Source organism: Aythya marila (genome assembly GCF_965140915.1).
Source record: "Aythya marila genome assembly, chromosome: 9".
Taxonomy (NCBI): Eukaryota; Metazoa; Chordata; class Aves; order Anseriformes; family Anatidae; genus Aythya; species Aythya marila.
The window spans coordinates 12,193,473-12,212,228 of NC_139050.1; the positions used below are offsets into that span (position 1 = coordinate 12,193,473).

The 18,756-nt window shown below is 49.3% G+C and overlaps 1 protein-coding gene across 1 annotated transcript; it reads left to right on the top strand.

Annotated features, from left to right (window-relative positions):
• The first annotated feature begins 435 nt into the window (after positions 1-435).
• On the top strand, positions 436-18,103 carry BOK (BCL2 family apoptosis regulator BOK). The gene is made up of 5 exons (XM_082767666.1): positions 436-714; positions 1,606-1,979; positions 5,343-5,471; positions 11,822-11,985; positions 16,555-18,103. The coding sequence occupies exons 2-5, from the start codon at positions 1,757-1,759 to the stop codon at positions 16,678-16,680; spliced, it is 642 nt and encodes a 213-aa protein (XP_082623792.1). The 5' UTR covers positions 436-714; positions 1,606-1,756; the 3' UTR covers positions 16,681-18,103.
• Positions 18,104-18,756: the final 653 nt, after the last annotated feature.

The following is an 18,756-nucleotide window of genomic DNA, read 5'->3' on the forward strand; positions in this document are numbered from 1 at the left end:
AAGCTGACGTTGAGAATAACTTTGGAATATGTTGGAATGAATTGGAATGTTTTCCTTAAACTTTGTATGTTAGATTTTTTAACACAATGAAATGAAATGGGCACTTTCCTGCAAAGCATTTCAGTCTCGACAAACTATTTTCCACCTGCAAAGTCGCTTCGATTTTGTTTAACCTGGCTGCTCCTGGCTCTGGGGAAGGTAAGCATCACTTGTGTTGCCCCACGTCGTAGCTCTCCGTTCACCTCCAGTGTTTTGGACCCACCAGTGGCTGCCCAAAACACCGACTCCGGTGTCCTGTCTTCGCATCTCAGCAGAACATCCAAGGCTGCCAGCGAACCTCCTTAAGAGGGAAGCGAGGGGAGGAGAAAGCGTGTTCAGCAACCCCACCTCCTGGTTATTTCATCTTCCTTACAAGGCTAAAGCCAGCAGCTTTCCTCTGCCTCTGGGTCCCTTAAAAGCAGCAGGGCAAGCCCAAGGGCTCCCGGCGGGTGCAGGAGGGTGCGAGGCTGGGTGGCAGTGCCCGCCTGGTGCCACCGCACTGTGACAGTGGCCTCGGAGCCCCGGGAGGCTGAGTGGCACTGCCTGCCTGGTGGCACGGCGCTGTGACAGTGGCCTCGGAGCATCGTCTGGGGCTCTGTGGTCCCCATCCTCCCAGCAAGCACGGATCCAAACCCCAAAATCAATCACTGAAGGGGAAAAGGCAGCACGTGAGAGGTAAATGCATTTTTGTTGTTGTGGAGAAGGACAAAAGGAATGGGCTTTGTTTAGCTGGAAATTCATTAAGGCACGCTGATGTCTAAAACTGGAGATTTAAAATACCTGAATAAAGGCTTTGGTCTGACTGATTTCAAAAGCTGCACTGGGTTAAAAAATCAACAGATGAATTCAAGTGACTGAAGAAATTTAAAATTTTCTCTTTAGGCATTCACACTTGGAAACTTTCTTTGGAATTTGCTTTCTGTTTCGCTCTCTCTGCTGTTTCTAAAGTATTTTGAGTAGCAATATGTATGTTCCTTTAAAAAAATAGAAAAAGAAAGAAAAGCTGCAGAATCAAAAACTGACGGTGATAAAGACCTGGTCTTCTGTTGGAGTTAAGAACTAGTAAGACCTTTGAAATGCTCCCGTACCCGTGTTCCTGCAATTCATTAGGGCCATTTCTTCAGAAACATCCAGGACCTACTGAGCTGGAATTCCTGTCTGCATCTGGTTGAGGTTACTGTAGCTGGTATTCAGGATTCTTTTTTTTTTTTTTTTTTTCCAGTTTAATTGAAACGAGCTGAGGTTGTCTATACATTCTGTGAATTGTTTCCATGTCCTGACCATCCCGTCTCTCTGAAGTGTGATTCTAGGGCTGCTGTATCTGAAAGGGAAAAGAGAAAACACATAGGTGGTGCACAACTGCAGCCCCTCTGCGGGCCACGCTGCCAGTGGAAGTCAGAGTAGCTGAAGGAAGAAGACTTGGGCACTTGTCTGTGAGATTCACTGAGACAGATCTTTTCAAAGTGCAATACTACTGACCTTAGCTTAGCTGTACAGTATAATATTTTGGCTTCTGACTTGCATCTTTGTGTGCCTAGAGGACTTACAGAGGCTCTTATTCGGCAGGTAAAATGAAAGACCGGCTTTTTGAGAATAGCTGCTGGAAGCTGTGACGGATCGGGAGAGCTGTGCATTGCCACGCAGCTCCTGCAGACCCTGAGGCATCGGGTCAGCCTCCCAGCGAGTGCATGCAGAGGCGTGGGTGCAGCAGCGGAGGATGGAAGTGCTTCGCCGATCCTCAGTCTTCGCTGCAGAGGTGATGGAGGTGTTTGACAGGTCTCCCACTGACAAGGAGCTTGTGTCCCAAGCTAAGGCTCTTTGCAGAGACTACATAAATTCAAGGCTGGTTCGAGCAGGTGTCAGCTGGAGCAAACCTGAGTGCAATGCGCCAGTGCCTGGCGGGAAGCTGGCCGAGGTGTCCACCATACTGCTGCGGCTGGGTAAGTCCCTGCAGGCATGGGTGCGAAGTGAGTCCTGCATGGAGCAGTTCAGACCAGCCTAAGAAGGGGCCTGTGGTTTCTGGGACTGATGAGTGCCAAGAGGCTCTCTGTGTGATGATACAGAGGCTTTTGTTCTCTGCTGTGAGCTCTGGAATTTGCTTTTGGTGATTTCCCTGCACAGCTCCTTGCATTTATTTCCTTAGTTCCTTGGGGCATCGCTCTGCACCCTGGTTCTGCAGAGCTGCATTTTCTGAGGACTTACGACAGCTAAAAGGTATGATGCAGTCCGACAAAGCCCAACAGCAAACCAATTTTATCCGCATAAGACTGTAGCTGTGTAAGAGTTTTAGTTCTTTCAGTAGTTTTTGTCAGCTTTGCATTTTAAACAGGTTTTGCGGTGTTTTCTCCAGGCCCTGGTGACTTGGCTGCCTTGACGCAACCCAGCCTGGCGTCTGGTAGAGCACTGGTGGCTCCACACCTGGGCTTCAGCAGCAGCTCACCTAACTGCAGGGCTGTTTAATTTGGGGGTAATTGCTTAGACTGCGTGCACTGGAGATTTTACAAAAGCTGCTTTCCAGTGACAGCGCGTTGACGGCATGTTTCATTTGCTGTTGTTTACCTTACTCCTTCAGCAAGACCCAGCACTCTGCTTCTTGGAGGTGGCTTCCAACATCCCTCTTTGCCTGCAGGCTGGAATATCAGTTCACATCTGGCTTGGAAGCTACCATTAGCATTTGCATCTGATTTAATTACACCAAAGTTCAAATAAGTCTGGTGAAGCAACCTTTAAGTGGGCCTAGCCAACTCAGGACCAGACTGGTTTCTCCACTTTCTCCTCTTTCTTTCCGCTTCTGTTTGATGTTATCCCAAATTTCTTTTTAGGGCATAGCTGTTCTTCTTCTGTGTGGCCTTTTTATTACTATTCTTTTACAATTTTTCCTCTCCTGTGCTGACTAATCCATTTTTGTTTGTTTGTGTGTTTTCCTGTCAGTCTGGTGGCCCTTTTGTCCCCCCAGTTCTTTGCCTGGGCTGGGGGCTGCTTTCAGGCAGGTCTGTGGGTGGCCAGGAGCATGCTAAAGGGCAAGCAGGTGGCAGACTGGATCCGAAGGCGTCTCCTGGGTGACTCTCCTGTTACTTATTCATGTCCAGATGGAAAGATTTGGCTGATGGTCCCGGGAACTTGGCGCCTTCTCTGAACAAATCTGTTTGTGGAGAGCCATGATACCCATGCAACGAGAAGGGGAACAGTCCTTCTTGTTTGGATAACAAGTAGCTTCCACCCTGTTTGTTCAGAAACGCCACCTGCCACATGGCTGTCCCTTCCTTTTCCCTTTGTGGCCATACCTAGGGCAAGGCCATGTGGTATCTGGCTCCTACCAGGCGCTGTAGGCTGCGGCTGCTTACTGGACAGAGCAGTTTTTGCTTTGTGCTAGTGCTGAGAATCCTGTGGAGATGAGAACTCAAGGGATTTCCTACTCCTCTCGTACATGGCAAGGCAGCAGGGCCCGGTGAGCTGGCTGGTGGGCCAACAGAGGTGCTGGCCACAGGCTGTGCAGCTGCAAACTCTTGGGCAGCATCAGCTCAGTGCGGCTTAGCAACTGGCCAGTGCAATTAACTGATCATGTGTGGTAAAACCTAATTGTATGGCCAAATGAGACACCTCAGAGCCACCTGCCATACGTGGCATAGGTCTGGTTTATCTGAACTCCTCACTCCTGTGGGCAAAACCCAGACAAGTGCCTTTTCTCCTCTGAACTGAGCTCCTGCCTGTGGAAACTGCTGCTGCTGCCCTGCTTGCCCTTCCAAGATTGCTGCAGGAAAGAGGAGAAGCACAGAAATTGCTCTGAATATCACAAATTGTGCAGCCAGTCAGTTAACAGACCCTGAAGGATGCCAGCAGTGATCCTGGGACTTCTTTGCTGCACATTTTCCTTCCCCCGCTGCTCTGTGTATTGCTGTGGGGCCGGGCTGTGTGCTTCCAATCCAAGGGGGCCCTGATCTCATCTCAGTCCTTCAGTTGCTGCTTGTTAAAAGCTCTCCCAGTGGCAGACTACCATGTGCTGATCCCAGCCTGTCCCACTCCCCATCCGCCCCTCTGGGCTCAGGGCAAGGCTTCTTGCAGCCACAGGGAAGCCTGCGAGCTCCCTTTGGGGTGAGAACAGCTGTCGAATGGTTCGTCTTATCAGGGCTGGCCACACATGTGCAGGGTTTCCTCTCGCAATCAGATTGTGTACAACAATCCCATGGGCACAAAGGGCCGGCACAGTTCCTTTGTGGACTACTCCAAAGCCGGGCTTTGCCCATGCTGGGCTGAGTGCCAGTGACCGGTTCAATGAATTCAGGCTGAGCAGATAATGCCTCTGTAGCAAGCTCCTGACGGTGGTGATGTCTTTCCTTTTCAGCTCCCACGTAGTGACATTTTCAGGGGGACCGGCAGCCCTGTGGCTGGGACAGGCCACCTGGGTGCTGCAGGGGGATGGCAGGGGGCTGTGACAGCTCTCCTCTTCCCCTGGACATGCCCATGCAGAAGGATGAGGGGCATCCTTTTCAATCTAGATCGCCAAATAGGAACCTCCACACACACAGAGCCTCAGTCCCCTGCAGTGTTTGCATCGTGTAATGCTCTCACAGCATCTCGGCCACCGTCGTTAAATAGCCATTAGAGGTAACACCTTCAACCATTTCCCAGATGGGGGAAAACACAACCTGGAGCTGAAAGCACATCCTCTGTCTGTGTCAGGATCCTTGCTGCTGAGGAGCCAGGCAGGCAAAGGATCCCTTTGGAGGAGACAAGGAACTCCAGGTCGATGCTCTCTGCCTGTGGTAGCACAAAATAGCTGAGCTGGGCTTCTCTTTGCTCACTTCATGTTGTGTGGCTCTGGGTGGATTCTTGGCTCTCATCAGCCTGCAGCATTCTTGAGTCACTCTCATAATAAGGCGTTTTTGTACAGGCTGAGAAAGGGCGTATCTCTGAAAAGCTTACGCAGGTGGACATGCCTCCTTCTCACTTCTGAAAAAAAAAATGGGGATGGCTTTGTTTCTCTCAGGCCTGTCTCCTGTAGCGGGGTAAAGGCAGGCACTTGCTGGGTTCTGACTTTGACAGCCAGCCTGGGAACACCATTTGTATCAGGGATGGCTGCAGCCACGCCACTGGTACCACTCCCTTTAGATGTCCCAGGCATAAAGGGCATTAGGGAAGAAGGGAGGAGATGCAGGCGGTTGCCTCTAAATGACCCTAAGAACTCTGCTGCCTGTTTAAAGCAAGGTGGAGCTGGGGCCAGGGGGACACGAGAGATGACCCCAGTGGTCATTCTGGCATGGACCTAGTGCCCTGTGCGTTGACTCCTGCCTGCTTGCTTCCAGGAGATGAGCTGGAATACATTCGCCCCAACGTCTACCGGAACATCGCCCGCCAGCTGAACATCTCGCTGCACTCGGAGACGGTGGTGACGGACGCCTTCCTGGCTGTAGCCGCGCAGATTTTCACTGCAGGTACTGCACACAGATAGATACACAGACAGGGCTGGGGTGGAAAGGGCCGGGAAGGGGCTGCCTCTCTCGGAGAAGGCATGTTTCTGGGATGGCCTGCAAGGTGGGGCCTGCTTTCTGAAAGAGCTGCGGGCAGTTTGGCCACCTGCCCTGCTGTAATGATTTAATGAGGGCTCGTCCGTGCTCTGTTGTTCTGGCAGGGAAATGCCCTATTTTGTACATCCTTCTGGCAGGTTCTCATTCATTCGAGAAGCCATCTCCTGCCCTTCCTCCTGAGGAGGTGGTGTTACCTCATTGCACAGGGATGTCACTCATTCCAAGCTGCTTCGCTCACCACTGGCAGCCAGAGAAGATTCATTACATGGGAGTCTCCCTTGTTCCAGCTCATGCTGCTGCTGTTAGAGCCAGAACCATCTCATCACAAGGGAGTTCCCCTCTTCCTGGCTTTCTTTCCCTCAGCAATAGCCAGAGCTGCAATGGTGCCTGCTGCTTTCAGTTGCTTCTCCTTCCTCAGAGCCAGAGACGGGACCTTGGTCCTCGTGGCTAGCTGTTCCCCACAAGCAGGTTGTCTGAGCTTCTCCATTGCCTAGGTGTGAGTGTTCTGCTTCTGTTTGCTCCTGGAGGTTACTGACAAAAGCAAAACTCCACTCTGTGCTGCATTCCTGCGAGGGAGCCTTGGCCTCCCCCGAAAACAGTTTCTGCTGTACTTTCAAGCAGGCTTCCATGCTCAAAACCTTTTTATCTTCACAGTCAGCTATACATTTTTCAGAGCATAAACTGCACGGGAGCCACTGACACACCAGGGAAGCCCTGTGCTGACATCCTGGACTTCAGATCTGAAGTGTGTTGTGATGCAGAGCGCAGATCCTCTCCGGAACAGCAACAGATGGCAACAGAGATCTGAGAGGGAATACTAAAGCCGGGCTCCTGTCAGGTTTAGCAAGGCAGATTTTCTCCCTGGATCAGGGACATAGAAACTGTGTCATAAGAAGTGGATAGACTTGTATTTTGTAGCTAGTGTAGCCCTCAATGTCCTTTCAGAGCCTTCCTGGAATGCAGGTTGCCTTTGCACTAGCCTGGCCTGGTAGGCAGTGTGGGCTCAGAAAGCAAGAGCCAGGCAAACACAGCAGGAATGTCTGAGTGTGACTGTGCTCCAAGTACAGGTGCCCTGTCCTGTCCTTTTAGAGCTGAGCTTTAATTATGCCAAGGCTTACAGAAAAAAACGGAGGTCAGGTTTGCAGGCTTGGGTGTTTGCAGTGCAGGTAAGCAGTTTATCTTCTTAGATGAGTATAGCTGACTGCATCAGCCCAAGTGACAGAGGGAATTAAGCCAGAAAGCTGAATGGGTACAGGTGGTGCAGACTGTGTGCGCTGCTGTGCTGCATAAACATGACGCTGGGGAGAAATCCCTGCTGGCTTCTGGGAGCCATGCCCTTGCCAGCATGTTTTGACAGACGCATCGAGAGCTGCGTTTTTTGCTCTTCAAGTTCCCAGCTCAGGAGTTGGGTGGAAATTTTGGGCGGTGTAAAATGTTTTTTGTTGAAAGTAAAGCTAGAAATTTTAACTCTTGGCTTTAACCATGGGGTTTTCAGGATGGTGAGAATGGGATCCAGACTCAGCCCTTTGAGGCTGGAAATACCAGAGACTTTGGGAGCATTTTAGATACAAAGACTAAAGCTCTGCAGCCAGTGCTGCCCCTCGTCTGGGGACACCATTCTGCATAAATTGCTGGCAGATGGCTGGCTGCGCAGGAAATGGATTCAAACCTCCCTGGTGCTCTGTGTCCTCTTTCCCATATCTGCCTCATACCAACTAGCAAGAAAACTTGTGACTATGAAGCAGGGGTTCTGTGTTCAATCACTTGTATCAATTAATTATTGTAAGTTCTCTTGCTGCCGGGTGGCAGAGGGGGAATAGTTTGCTGATTTTAACATTCTTGAGTCCTAGTTGCAGTCTCAAGACTCAACATTTAATGCTAAATCCAGCAAATCAGAGTTGGCTGTGGCAGCCAGACATTCATTCCTTTTTTTTTTTTTCATAGTTCAGAGGAAAGAGGCTCTTACCAAGCAAAGGAAACCAGAGAGCTCAAATACAGTCTGAATTTTCAAGCCAATTACCAATAGCTAAAGCATCTGACCCTGTTTTTCACTGTCCAGTTTATTAAGAAAACAGCCACAGTCTGAAACTGCCAGGCCTAAACAGTCTGGAGAGTCCCATTAGTGGCATGCAATGCCTATGCAGCAAGGGAGTTGGGGATTTTGACCCTGTCTTGCTGGAGAGGTTTCAGATCTTCACACTGTACCTCTGGCAGTGCTTACATGCTATCCCCACTGTCTACGCATCTGGACAAAGTAGAAGCTTTGGGTGGACATCTCAAGAAGGGAAGACTGAGGACATTTGGCTCCCTGGTTGATGCCTCTGCATGGGTGCTTGTGATGTAGTCAACTTAGTCAACTTTACAGCATTGTCTGTTCCACTGATCTCAAGTTTGCCTTTCCTCTGGTGTAGCACGGACAGCTCAAATCCCAGTTACAGCAAGATTAACAGCTGAGACTATAGGCAGAAAGTGAGCAGGTCACAGAGCACGGTAACGTTCAAGCTGTATTTTCCTTCCCTGTTTCTAACAAGCTGTTAGTTATCCTAGTCAAGGAGAGCCTGCCTGTGCAGAGCCTGGCACGACAGAGCCCTGACCTGTTTTGGATATGGAGGGATCTTCAGTAGCATCAGTTCACGAGTTAATCCCCTCTGAGCACACTCAGAGCCTCACTCATCTTCAGGGACAGTACAGTTGGTTCTGCCAGGTGGTCCAAAGCTGCTCTGGAGCCAGCAGGAGATTTTCCACTGACTTTAACAGGTTTTGGACTGGGGCCTGGCTGAGCTGGCATTTACAATAACTGTTTAAATAAATCCCCGAAGGAAGGGGTCACTTGGTGGAAGGACAGAAGAAGAAAAGGGAGATGCGTTTTCCTTTCCTAAAGGAAACAATTTCCCAGTCAGTAAGCACTGCTAGGCATGAGGGCTATCTAAAAGAGGTCTTGTCCTGATTTTATATGGGTGCTGGTAAGTTTTCACTCAAGAGTGCTTTGGCTGAAGTGAACCCTGTACGACGAGGAGCAGGGATGTGTGGTTAACGGATTGTCATGAGAAAACACTTTCCCCTGCAGCATCTCACGGCTGCCACATCACTTAGGCTTTATGAGATGAGCTTCCTGCCTTGTGCACATTCCTCTTGGCATCGTTCTCTTCACCAGAGGGAAGTGTATTGTGTCTGACCATATTCTCCCAGCTGTTGAAATGTAGCACTTGATCATATTACTCTTAAGCCTGATTTGCAAGTTAGACTTTGATGCTGAGTGGAGCAAAGGGAAATTTATTTGGGTAACCTTGGATAGCATGGTGCTTGGAGACTGCACAGTCGTGTCTCATGGCTCTTCGTGCTCCCCCTGGGGCAGACAAGCTGATATGCAGTGGGAACAGTTTCAAGAGCAGTTCTTTCCTGCTAATTCATTTTCCCCTGGGCTCGCCAGTGTTTACATGCCTCCAGCTCCACGGCTGGCCTTGAGTCTGCGACGTGTATTTCTTATTTTTAAAGATTCCTTCTAAGCAGCTTTTCACATGTTCTGCATCCTTTTTTTCAACCTCTGTGGACAGAAGTTTTAGGGCGATCTCTGTTTTAATCGCTGCATTCAGGACTGCTTTTCCACTCTCTCACACACAACAGAGAGCTGCGAATCACTTGTCCCTCAGCAGCACCTGGAGACGAGCAGCCCCTGTGGATGGCAGCCTGGCCTTAGAGGAATTTGGAGCAAGACAATGCTCCTTTCTCAGGCACTGGCCAGATACAACTCCACACGGTGCCACTGACAAGGCAGTCCTTGAGAGAAGAGCAAATGAAGCTGGAGTCCTGCGGGAGCGCAGGTTGGGACCTGCTGCAGGGCTGCTGGCCACTGGAGCCCTCCTGAGGCAGGGGGTGTCTCTGTGTGAAAGGAGCGGGTGCTCCATCCGTGTGCTGAGAGGGGTTCACCTCATGCAGGCCCTTGTTGAGAAATATCAAGAATCCAAGAATTGGTCACCCTACACCAGAAATATTAATCCAAAAACTCATCACCCTACACCACTACGTAGCAACTGTGTCAGAGAACACAAGAGCTGAAGGGGCTTTCCTTCTATCCTTCTTGGAAGGAGGTAGCTGGACCAACATGTCCATAGAGCAAGATGGTTTGCTGTGTATTAGGGAAATCAGAGGTCTAATACGTCTTTCTTAGGGTGTGGAAGAACTTTTTTTTTTTTTTTTTCCTGTTAGACAGTTGGGTTTAAAACAAAGTTAAAGCTACCTTTTTACTGGGGTGACCAGAGCTCCAGTCTTGGTTACTGCTGTGTAAATGTCCCGAAACCAGTGGGCTTGCTTTAGATATTTAGGAGTGAAGAGCATCAGTAAAAGCTTGGGAATAAACTACTGGACTGTTCCCTACGATTTTGGGTAACTTCAGTTCATGTAACTCAAAATGCAAGGAGCCACATTTCTGTGGGGACACAGGATGGCAGTAAGAGGCTGACACAAAACTGGTTATAAGCCAGCTGAGATGCTGGTCCGGGAGGTCATGGATGGTGACAGGTAACCTCCTAAAGCCTCTTTCTTTGGGTGGAGAGGTACTGGCCTACCTCAGGACAGCCTCTGCCTTGCTAGGAGAAACCTTCAGCCTGGTGTTTTCTCATGTGGTTTTATAGCCTCTTCCTGGCTTGTTTTGCTGGCTGTCATGGTGACACACAATGTGAGAAAGAGAGATAAATAGTGTGAATACCACACAGGCAGTGAACTTCCTGAGTGACAGCTCTGGGGAGGGGACCTGCAGAGCCGACTCAGAAAATAACATCAGAATGCAAATAACAGCCAATTTAGCTACATTAATAACTTCCTCTGATCCTGCGGATAGTGCTGGTGAAGGACAGAGGATCACAGCAGACTGACCAACTGCGGGGTTATTGTTGTTACAGTGCCTTGCAAAAGGATCTGCTGGAGATTTTGATCTTGCATCAGTCATGAGTAGAAAAATGGCTTTTTTTTTGGAACAGTAAATGGATTGTCTCCAGTCTAACAAGCCATTCCTATGACTGATGTTTGAATAGTTTCTCTGTAAAGTTTTGCACATTTTTACTAATAAAAAAGTAATTCCTAAAGGTGTTAGTGTGAGCGTCGCTTTTGAGGCATCAAGTGGAAGAACCCCAGAAATGCTTTCACACCTGCACGTATGTTAAAGAGATGTGCTCTGCTGCAGTGTGAGCAAACACAAGGACTTTCAGGCCCCATCCTAGAGAGATGTTCGGGATGCTTCAGGGTCTGGGACGGCAATAAAGGAAAGAGGAAGGGTCTTTTAAATTTAAACTATATTCAAGGCTTTCTTAGCTGATAGATTGCTGAGCACATCCAGTTTCTATATAATGTGTTTAACCCCTGTTGGTTCCTAGATCTAGTGGCTAAACAACTATCTGCCTTTCCTCCCTCATACCTGTTTTCTTTCTTGTTGCAACCTCGCAAGAATGATTTTGTGTTTTCTTTAAACAACTAAAACTTCACCTGGCCTCTGTCTACATTTGGGACAGACCTTGGAAAGGCTCTGCAGGGATATCTCACTGTAAAATACTTCCCAAAATACTTGTCAAATACTGTATTCCAGATCATAAATTAAGGGGGGTAGTAAACTTCCCAGCAGAGCCAAAGGAAACCCACATGGTGGTGGTAGTTCTTCTCCATGCATGCAAAAGGGTTGCATTTCCAGGTCACTGGTCCTGACAAAGAGTCTGATCAGGGATTGCTGGCTGCAGTGTGTGAGCACGGAGGATTATACTCAGTGGTGCTGGAAAACTGCAGGGGAGCACCAGGGAGGCTGGCTGGTACCCAGAGCTGGGCTTTAGTGTGTTTCTTCAGCATCAACAGGAAGATGGCTGCTGCTGGGGCAACCTCCACAGAGCGCTCGCTAATGGCAGGTCAGCCTGGCAGGAGGCTCTGCTTTAGGGAAATTAGATGACTGACAGGCACTCCCATCCCTGCACCGCTCTCAGTGGGATGGGATATGCAGTGTTAAATTCCAGGCAGGGCACCCGAACTCTTGAAGTTGCCTGGTTGTTGTTGGAGGCTGAGAGAGGTCCCTAGCTTCTCAGAGCATCCCAACCTCCTCACCTCTGTAGCTTTGCCTCCGCTTTTGTTCTTGTATCAGAGTACAACTGACCGTGTGGATGCTCATCTCTTATGTGCTTTTCCTGTCACATTGGAACAGGCTCCTCTGAGCTAGAAAGTGGCATGCTCCGAGTGGTGTGCTCATGTGTGAAGCTGAAATACCTCTCTTTTTTTCCTAGGCATAACGTGGGGCAAGGTGGTGTCTCTCTACGCAGTGGCAGCGGGGCTGGCGGTGGACTGCGTGCGGCACGCACAGCCAGCCATGGTGCACACCATCGTCGACTGTCTGGGAGAGTTCGTCCGCAAGACCTTGGTGACATGGCTGAAAAGGCGAGGAGGCTGGGTAAGAGGGGCTGTATGGTCTTTGCTTCCACACACGCACACCAGGAAATACCCCAGTTAAAGGAAGTGAGAGCGCCCCCGCTGCAGCTTTATGCAGAAAAACATTGAGTGAGATTCTGCCACTGCCCTGTGGCCACCACTGTCCTACACCTGTGCTAGGCTCCATAGAGCTCTGTCACTGCCTCCTGGTCCTGTCTGTGACAGCAACTGCTGTTCTGGTCCTCAGCCTCCTGCATGTCTGTGCTGGACTAATTCAATCCCAACCCACTGCTGTTCTGTTCCTGTCTCGAACCTGTCTGGAGCTTCCAGCCAGTTGTAGTTGGAGACTGCAAATAGCAGCCATCCTCTTGGGCAGCTGTTTTCATGAAACTGAATAAATGAGGCCTGCCAGCTTATTTCCCATTCCACCTGCCCCACAGTTCCCAAATCAGAGATTATATACTAATGTAACTTGCCACCATGAGGAAATTTAGAGGGTTATTAAAACCTGGTAGTTCGTGCCATCCCTGACCTGGTGGTGCTCCGTGAGTAACTTCTGATGTAGCTCAAACTGTAGGGCACTTATGCTTTGAAGGGCACTGCTAACACTTATTGATAGGGCTGGGAGGGCTCTTGGCTTTCACTGGCCTGCCCTGAAACTGTGGTTGTGGCACAGTGTTGTGTTGGAGCATGGTACAAGCACCAGTTGGCTATACCCATCTGATTTCTTTGGCTCTCTCTGTACCCCATGGGAAATAAAATGCACTGCAGTGGAGCACTGGTTAAAGCAAGAGCTTTATTTAGGCGCTGTGGAATAGCCAGACACCTTTCTAGTGAGCTCCCCAGAAGCCTGAGATGAGTGGTCATCTAGGGTCAGGGTTGGAAGCTGGGCGATGTACTTCTCTCTCTGGGTCTCTGTGCCAGTCTGGCAGGGATATAGACACTTATTGGAAAGATACAGCCAAAATCCCTTTGGTACCGCCTGGCAGATGCTGTCTGGAGTTAAATGTTCCCATATGACACCACAGAGCTCAGGAGACATCTTGTTCCCAAGGCATGCACTCCTTCCAGGCTGAGCTGCAGTGGCACAGTCCTTCCTTCCCGAGAGGTGACATTTATTCCTGAGCTGCCAGGAAAGGGGCAAGCTCCCCACCAATCTCCGGCCCAGAGAGGGGATCTTTTTCCAAACTGAGCATTGCTCCTCTGTGCTGAGAGTTCCCAAGTGTGCCTATAGTCATCCCCATAACCTGGCTTCTGCAGGGATGAAGGCACCTGTCTGCTGGAGGGCAACTGGAAAAGTAGGCAGTGTTCTGATTTTAGATCCCTTGCATTTCCTAAGGGTCATTGCCATCTTCAATCATCCCTGCCCTTTCTAAAGCTATGTCTCTTTGAGGCCAGCTGCGCTGAGGAACTGGTTGGTTGGGCTGAAGAGGAACCATTGATTTGCATGCCCCGATTTGTTTCATTTTGCATCTGCACACATAATTGTGCTAAGATACTGCAGAGGATAACCTGAAAAAACAATTCATCAAGTATCACTGTTCCTGCATGTGAAATCCCTGCCTCAACGTCATTGGTGGGGCTTACTTTAACAGGGTACCTGCTGGGGCTGGTTGAAATGTTTTCTCTGAAACAATTTTTTCCTTTAAAAAAAAAAAAAGTTTCATTAAAATTGGAATGTTGCACAGGAATGTGTCTCCTCCTAGTCTCCAGCTAACTTGTTTCTTTGTTTTGGTAAACCATACATGTTCTTGTGAGTTAACATCTTGTTTTAATTTTTGTTTTGCGTTATTAGACTTCTAAACAAAGTGTTTTGATAGTTCCAAACGGATATTTTTGGAAAGTTTGTTGCATAGCAAACAAGGCACAAAACCCACCCCCTGACCAGAGCTGCCTCTCGCCATCTGGAGAGATAAGCCCTGTCCACTGCTAGCTGCTTGTGCCAATCATTCCTCTTCACATGGCCATTACATTTTCCTTGAAACTATGCTGCTCGCTCTCAGGCTCTGGCTCTAGGAAAGGGAAGCCAATGTCACTGCCCCCGCTTGGACAAAATGACTGTAAAAGCTGCTGGGCTGTGCTGATTGCAGCCTTATCAACAACTTTGGGCTGCGGAAAGGAGATATTTTCCCTCTAGAAACACATGGTTCCTTCAGCCCGGGGGAAGGCTCCAAATCCTTTTTCCATCATGTGCTGTGTTTCCCTGAGCGTTCCTCCTTTTGATCTAGGCACTGCGGTGTGAAATTGCCCAGCCTGGGCCAGATGAAACAGCTGTGTACTGGAGACCCTTTCGTTTGGCACCTGACCTAGCTGGTTGTTAGTTTGTCTTGGCCTGCAGTCCATGTTTCCCCTGTGCACAGGGCCCCTACCTCTTTTACATCAGCTCAGGAAGCATGCCAAGAGGAACCACCACACTGAGCTGTTTTGGGAAAGCCACTGCAGAGACCTTGGGAAGGTGTTTGGAAGTCCCCGCTCAGCAGTAGTTTCCCACACGCCTCCGTTCCAGGAATCCCTAGCCTCGTGATTCTGTTTTGGAGGGTGGAGAAAACCTCCACCTGCCACAGCCCAACACAAAACAAACGCAAAACTTCTTAGGAGAGACAGGAAACGTTTACCCCTGGAGGTATCATCTCTCCCTGGGGAGAGTGTGCAGCTTTGGCAGTGGCTTTAGAGTAGAACAGGAAGATTTAGCAGCTGCTATGTATGTTTTCTGAGCTTGAGACTCAAACTTTGTTCAATGAATAATTAACAGGCAAAGATCAAACTGTCACTACAACAGCTTATCAGTGCCTCACTGAAAGACCTATTTAATCAAAAAGCTTTGAAATTTCCAGTTCCAGTGCCTTATCTGGCGTACTTTATTTGGATCACAATAGCCGAGGCAATTGTTAAACAGCTGAGCTATTTTGTTTATCTAAGCAAGCAGCACACGGGCTTGTAAGTGCTTCTGACTGCAGTTCCTAGCCATGGCTAGCCGGGTGAGGTCCTTGCCTTTGGCAGGCATGGCATAGCTTCAAGGGGGTCGCACTTTCGCATCCCGGTGGCTGTCACCCACCAGCTGTGCCTACCTGGTTTTGCAGAAGACGTGAGGCACTAAAGCCAGGAGCCATTCAGTTCGTGGGGAGCAATCGGCTGCACTGACATCTGGATGCACGCTCAGGCAGGCACAGGGACCTGTCTTTCTGAGGGAAGAGGCAGCTTGGCAGAGCTGTGTTTTAAATTTAACACCGTTCCAGTCCCTGATCCAGGCTGAATCCGTTCAGGCAAAGCATGGCAAGTTTGCTAAGCTGTCACTGAAAAGTTTAGGCAGACCCATTTTACTTTCCACCACGATACAGGTAAAAGACCTGTAACCGCTCGTGCCACATTGCAGCATCTTCTGCTGTACGCTGGCACGGCTGCTTGCGATGTTTGCCTGTGCTTTTATAGCTGCAGGCAGCAGCATTTCTGCACCTTGTTGTTCACCTTTGGGAACACCCCTTGCCCTGATTCAGCTTCCTCCTGTCCTCCTGTTTGTCTTGTCCATGACTGCCTGTATTTGTTCCTCCTGCAGTCTCTGCTTGTCAGATATTTGGGACATTGATGTCTCCGAACGCTCCCCGGAGAGCAGCAGTGTAGTGATGCAGCGTGCCAGCCTCTCAGGCTTTCCTGTGAGGGAGGAACCACCGGCACTGTGGGGATGGCTGGTGAGGCTGCTGGCAGCAGACTTGGGTCTGTAGAAGGCAGAGGAATCAATGCGGCTGCATTCAGTAACTGGATACAGGGATGTGTCCCTTCAGTCCCCTGCCTGTTTTCTGGTTCTAGAATAAGAGAATCACAGAACGGGTTGGGTTGGGTTGGAAGGATGTGATTTTCTATCTATCTCTGTCCTGTTCGCTTTTCCCTCCAGATATTTTACACCTTCTCCTCCCAATGCCTGTCGAGATCACGTCTTCATGATTTGCTGGGTTGTTGTTCTTTGTTCCTTGCAGGCCAGCTTCCATTCCTGTTAATACTTGAAACCAGCTGCCCAAACGATCTTTATATCTGGCCCATGTGTTGGGGAGGCATCTCTGCCAGCAGACATATTTCCACAAACAAAGCATGCATTGCTTGAGATTTAAATTGCGGGTTGGCTTACTTGAATGAGTTCCAAATAAAACATTAAGGCAAGAGAAAAAGTGCAAGCAACTTGAGCTGATATTAAACAGGACAACCTCCGGGAAGCTTCTTGCTTTACAGAAAAGGATGAGAGTGCTGCTATTGCCAAGGCTTTCTATCTTTTTTGAAAAGGAGAGGAAAGTTTCTTTTATTTCATTACTGAGAACGGAAAATGCTTGACAATATACCAATATATGTAGCATTTCTTTCCCCAGGCATGGCCGAGAAGTGGACACTTTGCCTTGTTGATGTAGGATGAGGGAAGTGCCTTCCACAGAGCTCTCGAGCCTGATCTAGTAACCTGCTGTGCACAGAAGTTGTCAGGGCAAGTGGCTGTGTCTGTTCACAGCATGGCAAAGTGATGCTAAGCAGCGTGTTGGTGTGGGAGTGTCTGTTTGGTGGCTGACACAATTCTGGGCATCTCTGACGATCTCTGCTCCCTCTTCCTTAGGCAGACATCACGAAGTGTGTTGTGAATACTGATCCCAGCCTTCGCTCCCACTGGCTCGTGGCTGCTGTTTGCAGCTTTGGGCACTTCCTCAAGGCGATCTTCTTCGTGCTGCTGCCTGAGAGATGAACCTGAGCTGCCCGCAGCAGCCCCGTGCCCCATCTCCTCCCCCACTCCAGAAGCAGTGGAAATGGCAGCCTCTGAAGAGGAGGAAGAGAAGATCCGGGACAAACAAAAGGCTTGTTCTCCTCTCCCTTCAGCTGGCAGCAGCCGACCGACCACAGTCTCCTTCTGACAGCCGCAGGAGCCTCTCTCACCATTATCCTTTCAAGAGACTCATTTCCCTGGGTGACTCGTGGGTACGCCCTGGGCATCGCCAGTCCCTGGGCACGCTGACTGCGGCACTGTCAGACCTCTGTTCCTTACGACCGTGTTGCATGCTTATGCTAGTGCCAGGCAGAGAGGAGGAGGAAGGGGCTGATATTTGAAATGGAATAGAAATAAGAGAGGGGGAGCATCCCTCCCTCATTGCATGTGATTCTCCTCTTGGTGCCCGGACTTGCCTTGTGTCAGTTCTTGTTGTTGCACTCGTGTTTGAACGCCACCTCCTCCTTCCAGCCTGCCTCTGGCTTGTCGGGCTCTCCCCATGGCACAGTGTGCCACAGGGGATCATTCAGCAGCGGGTTCTTCATGGGATGAAACAAATGTCTGTTGTGAGATGCTTCTCCCTCTGACGCACCTTGGAAATGGTGTTTTGTGGCTGTGTGTGGGGCAGGACCAGAGGGCATGTGATGAATTGGTAAGGGTTTTGCCCTCACCTCTCCTGCTGTGCTCACATGTAATGTTTGAAACAGGGGAGAGAGGGACAATGCCTTCAAGCAACAGCTTGGGTTTGGATTTTATAATGAAGACAAAGCTAAACGTGTGAGTAGGAAAGGCTGGGGGATGTGGTCAGAAATTACGGAAAGAGTAAGTGAGCTGCCTGATGTTGCGAAGGGGGAAAGCTGTGTCAAAAGCAACTGGTATATGTTTCTCATTTAATGTCATCGGAATGACAAATTGCAGTCTTCTTTGTGGCAAAAAAATAAAAGAAAATAGGTGGTGTTTCACTATTGCAAAGGGTATTGTATTTGTTTCCAGAGTTAAAAATTCCAAAAAAGGCCAAAACAGTGCAGAGACAAATACTTAGACCATGCTAAAAATACTCCAGCTTTTTTCCCTAGTAGAATGTGTTAATGTGTTAAAACTACAACTCCCCTGGTTCCTGCTTGGAACTTAACCCGTGTTGCTCCCCTGTCACATCTCCTGCCATGGGAGGCACCCTGCTCAGTGCCTTGCTCCCAGGAGCACGGCCTCTCAGAAAAATGCTGCTCTGCATGCACAACACGGGGCATTATATGAGTATTTGCTGTTATTTATTTATTTTTTTCCTGATTTCCCTCCCTATGCCCTGCATTTGGAGGTAATTCACAGTTTTCTTCCAGAAATTATGAATGAGCAAGGCATTTACTTGTCAGGACGGATCCCTGCGAGCAGTGCCGTGCTCTGACCAACAGAGCTGCCAGCCGAGGTGTGTGGGTGTTCACGGCATTGCGCAGTGCTGCCTTTTACTGGTCTAGACGTTTCTTTTCGCTGCTCCAGCCTTTTGCACATGTGCTGCTCCCCTGACAACACATGTACGGGGCTTTGCCTGTTTCACTGCGCCCGTAGTGAAGAGTGCTTTACCAGCTCACTTCACTGCTACTTTTTCAATAGTGAAGTAATCCTGATGAAGGGAAACCCTGAGAAGATAACGTGGCCCTGCAGCCCCAGTCCCCAGGAGCACTCCCCTGCTGTACCAAGGCTGGGTGCTCTTTGGCCATGCTACTGAAATCTGGGGGGGTTTCTGGTGGAGTTCTTTGCATGGATACAGCCGATGTTGCCCTGAGGTTGGTGCATTTTTGTCTGGGTAAAGCTTGCAGCAGTTCCCCAGATAAAACCGAGCTGCCTAAGGACTTTTTTCTTCCATGCTGACATAATCCTGTTGGCACTAGGGGTTTTGCTGGCACCTCTCCCACTTGGGATTTTCTCCTGTAGATTCCTGATGGATCTGGCTGTACAAACAACCTGGGTATAGTGCACATGGTGAGCTCAGCTAACCACCATTTGAGCAGCACGGAGAGGATCCCCTCAGAGCTGTAATAAATGCACTAAAAGCAGCATACT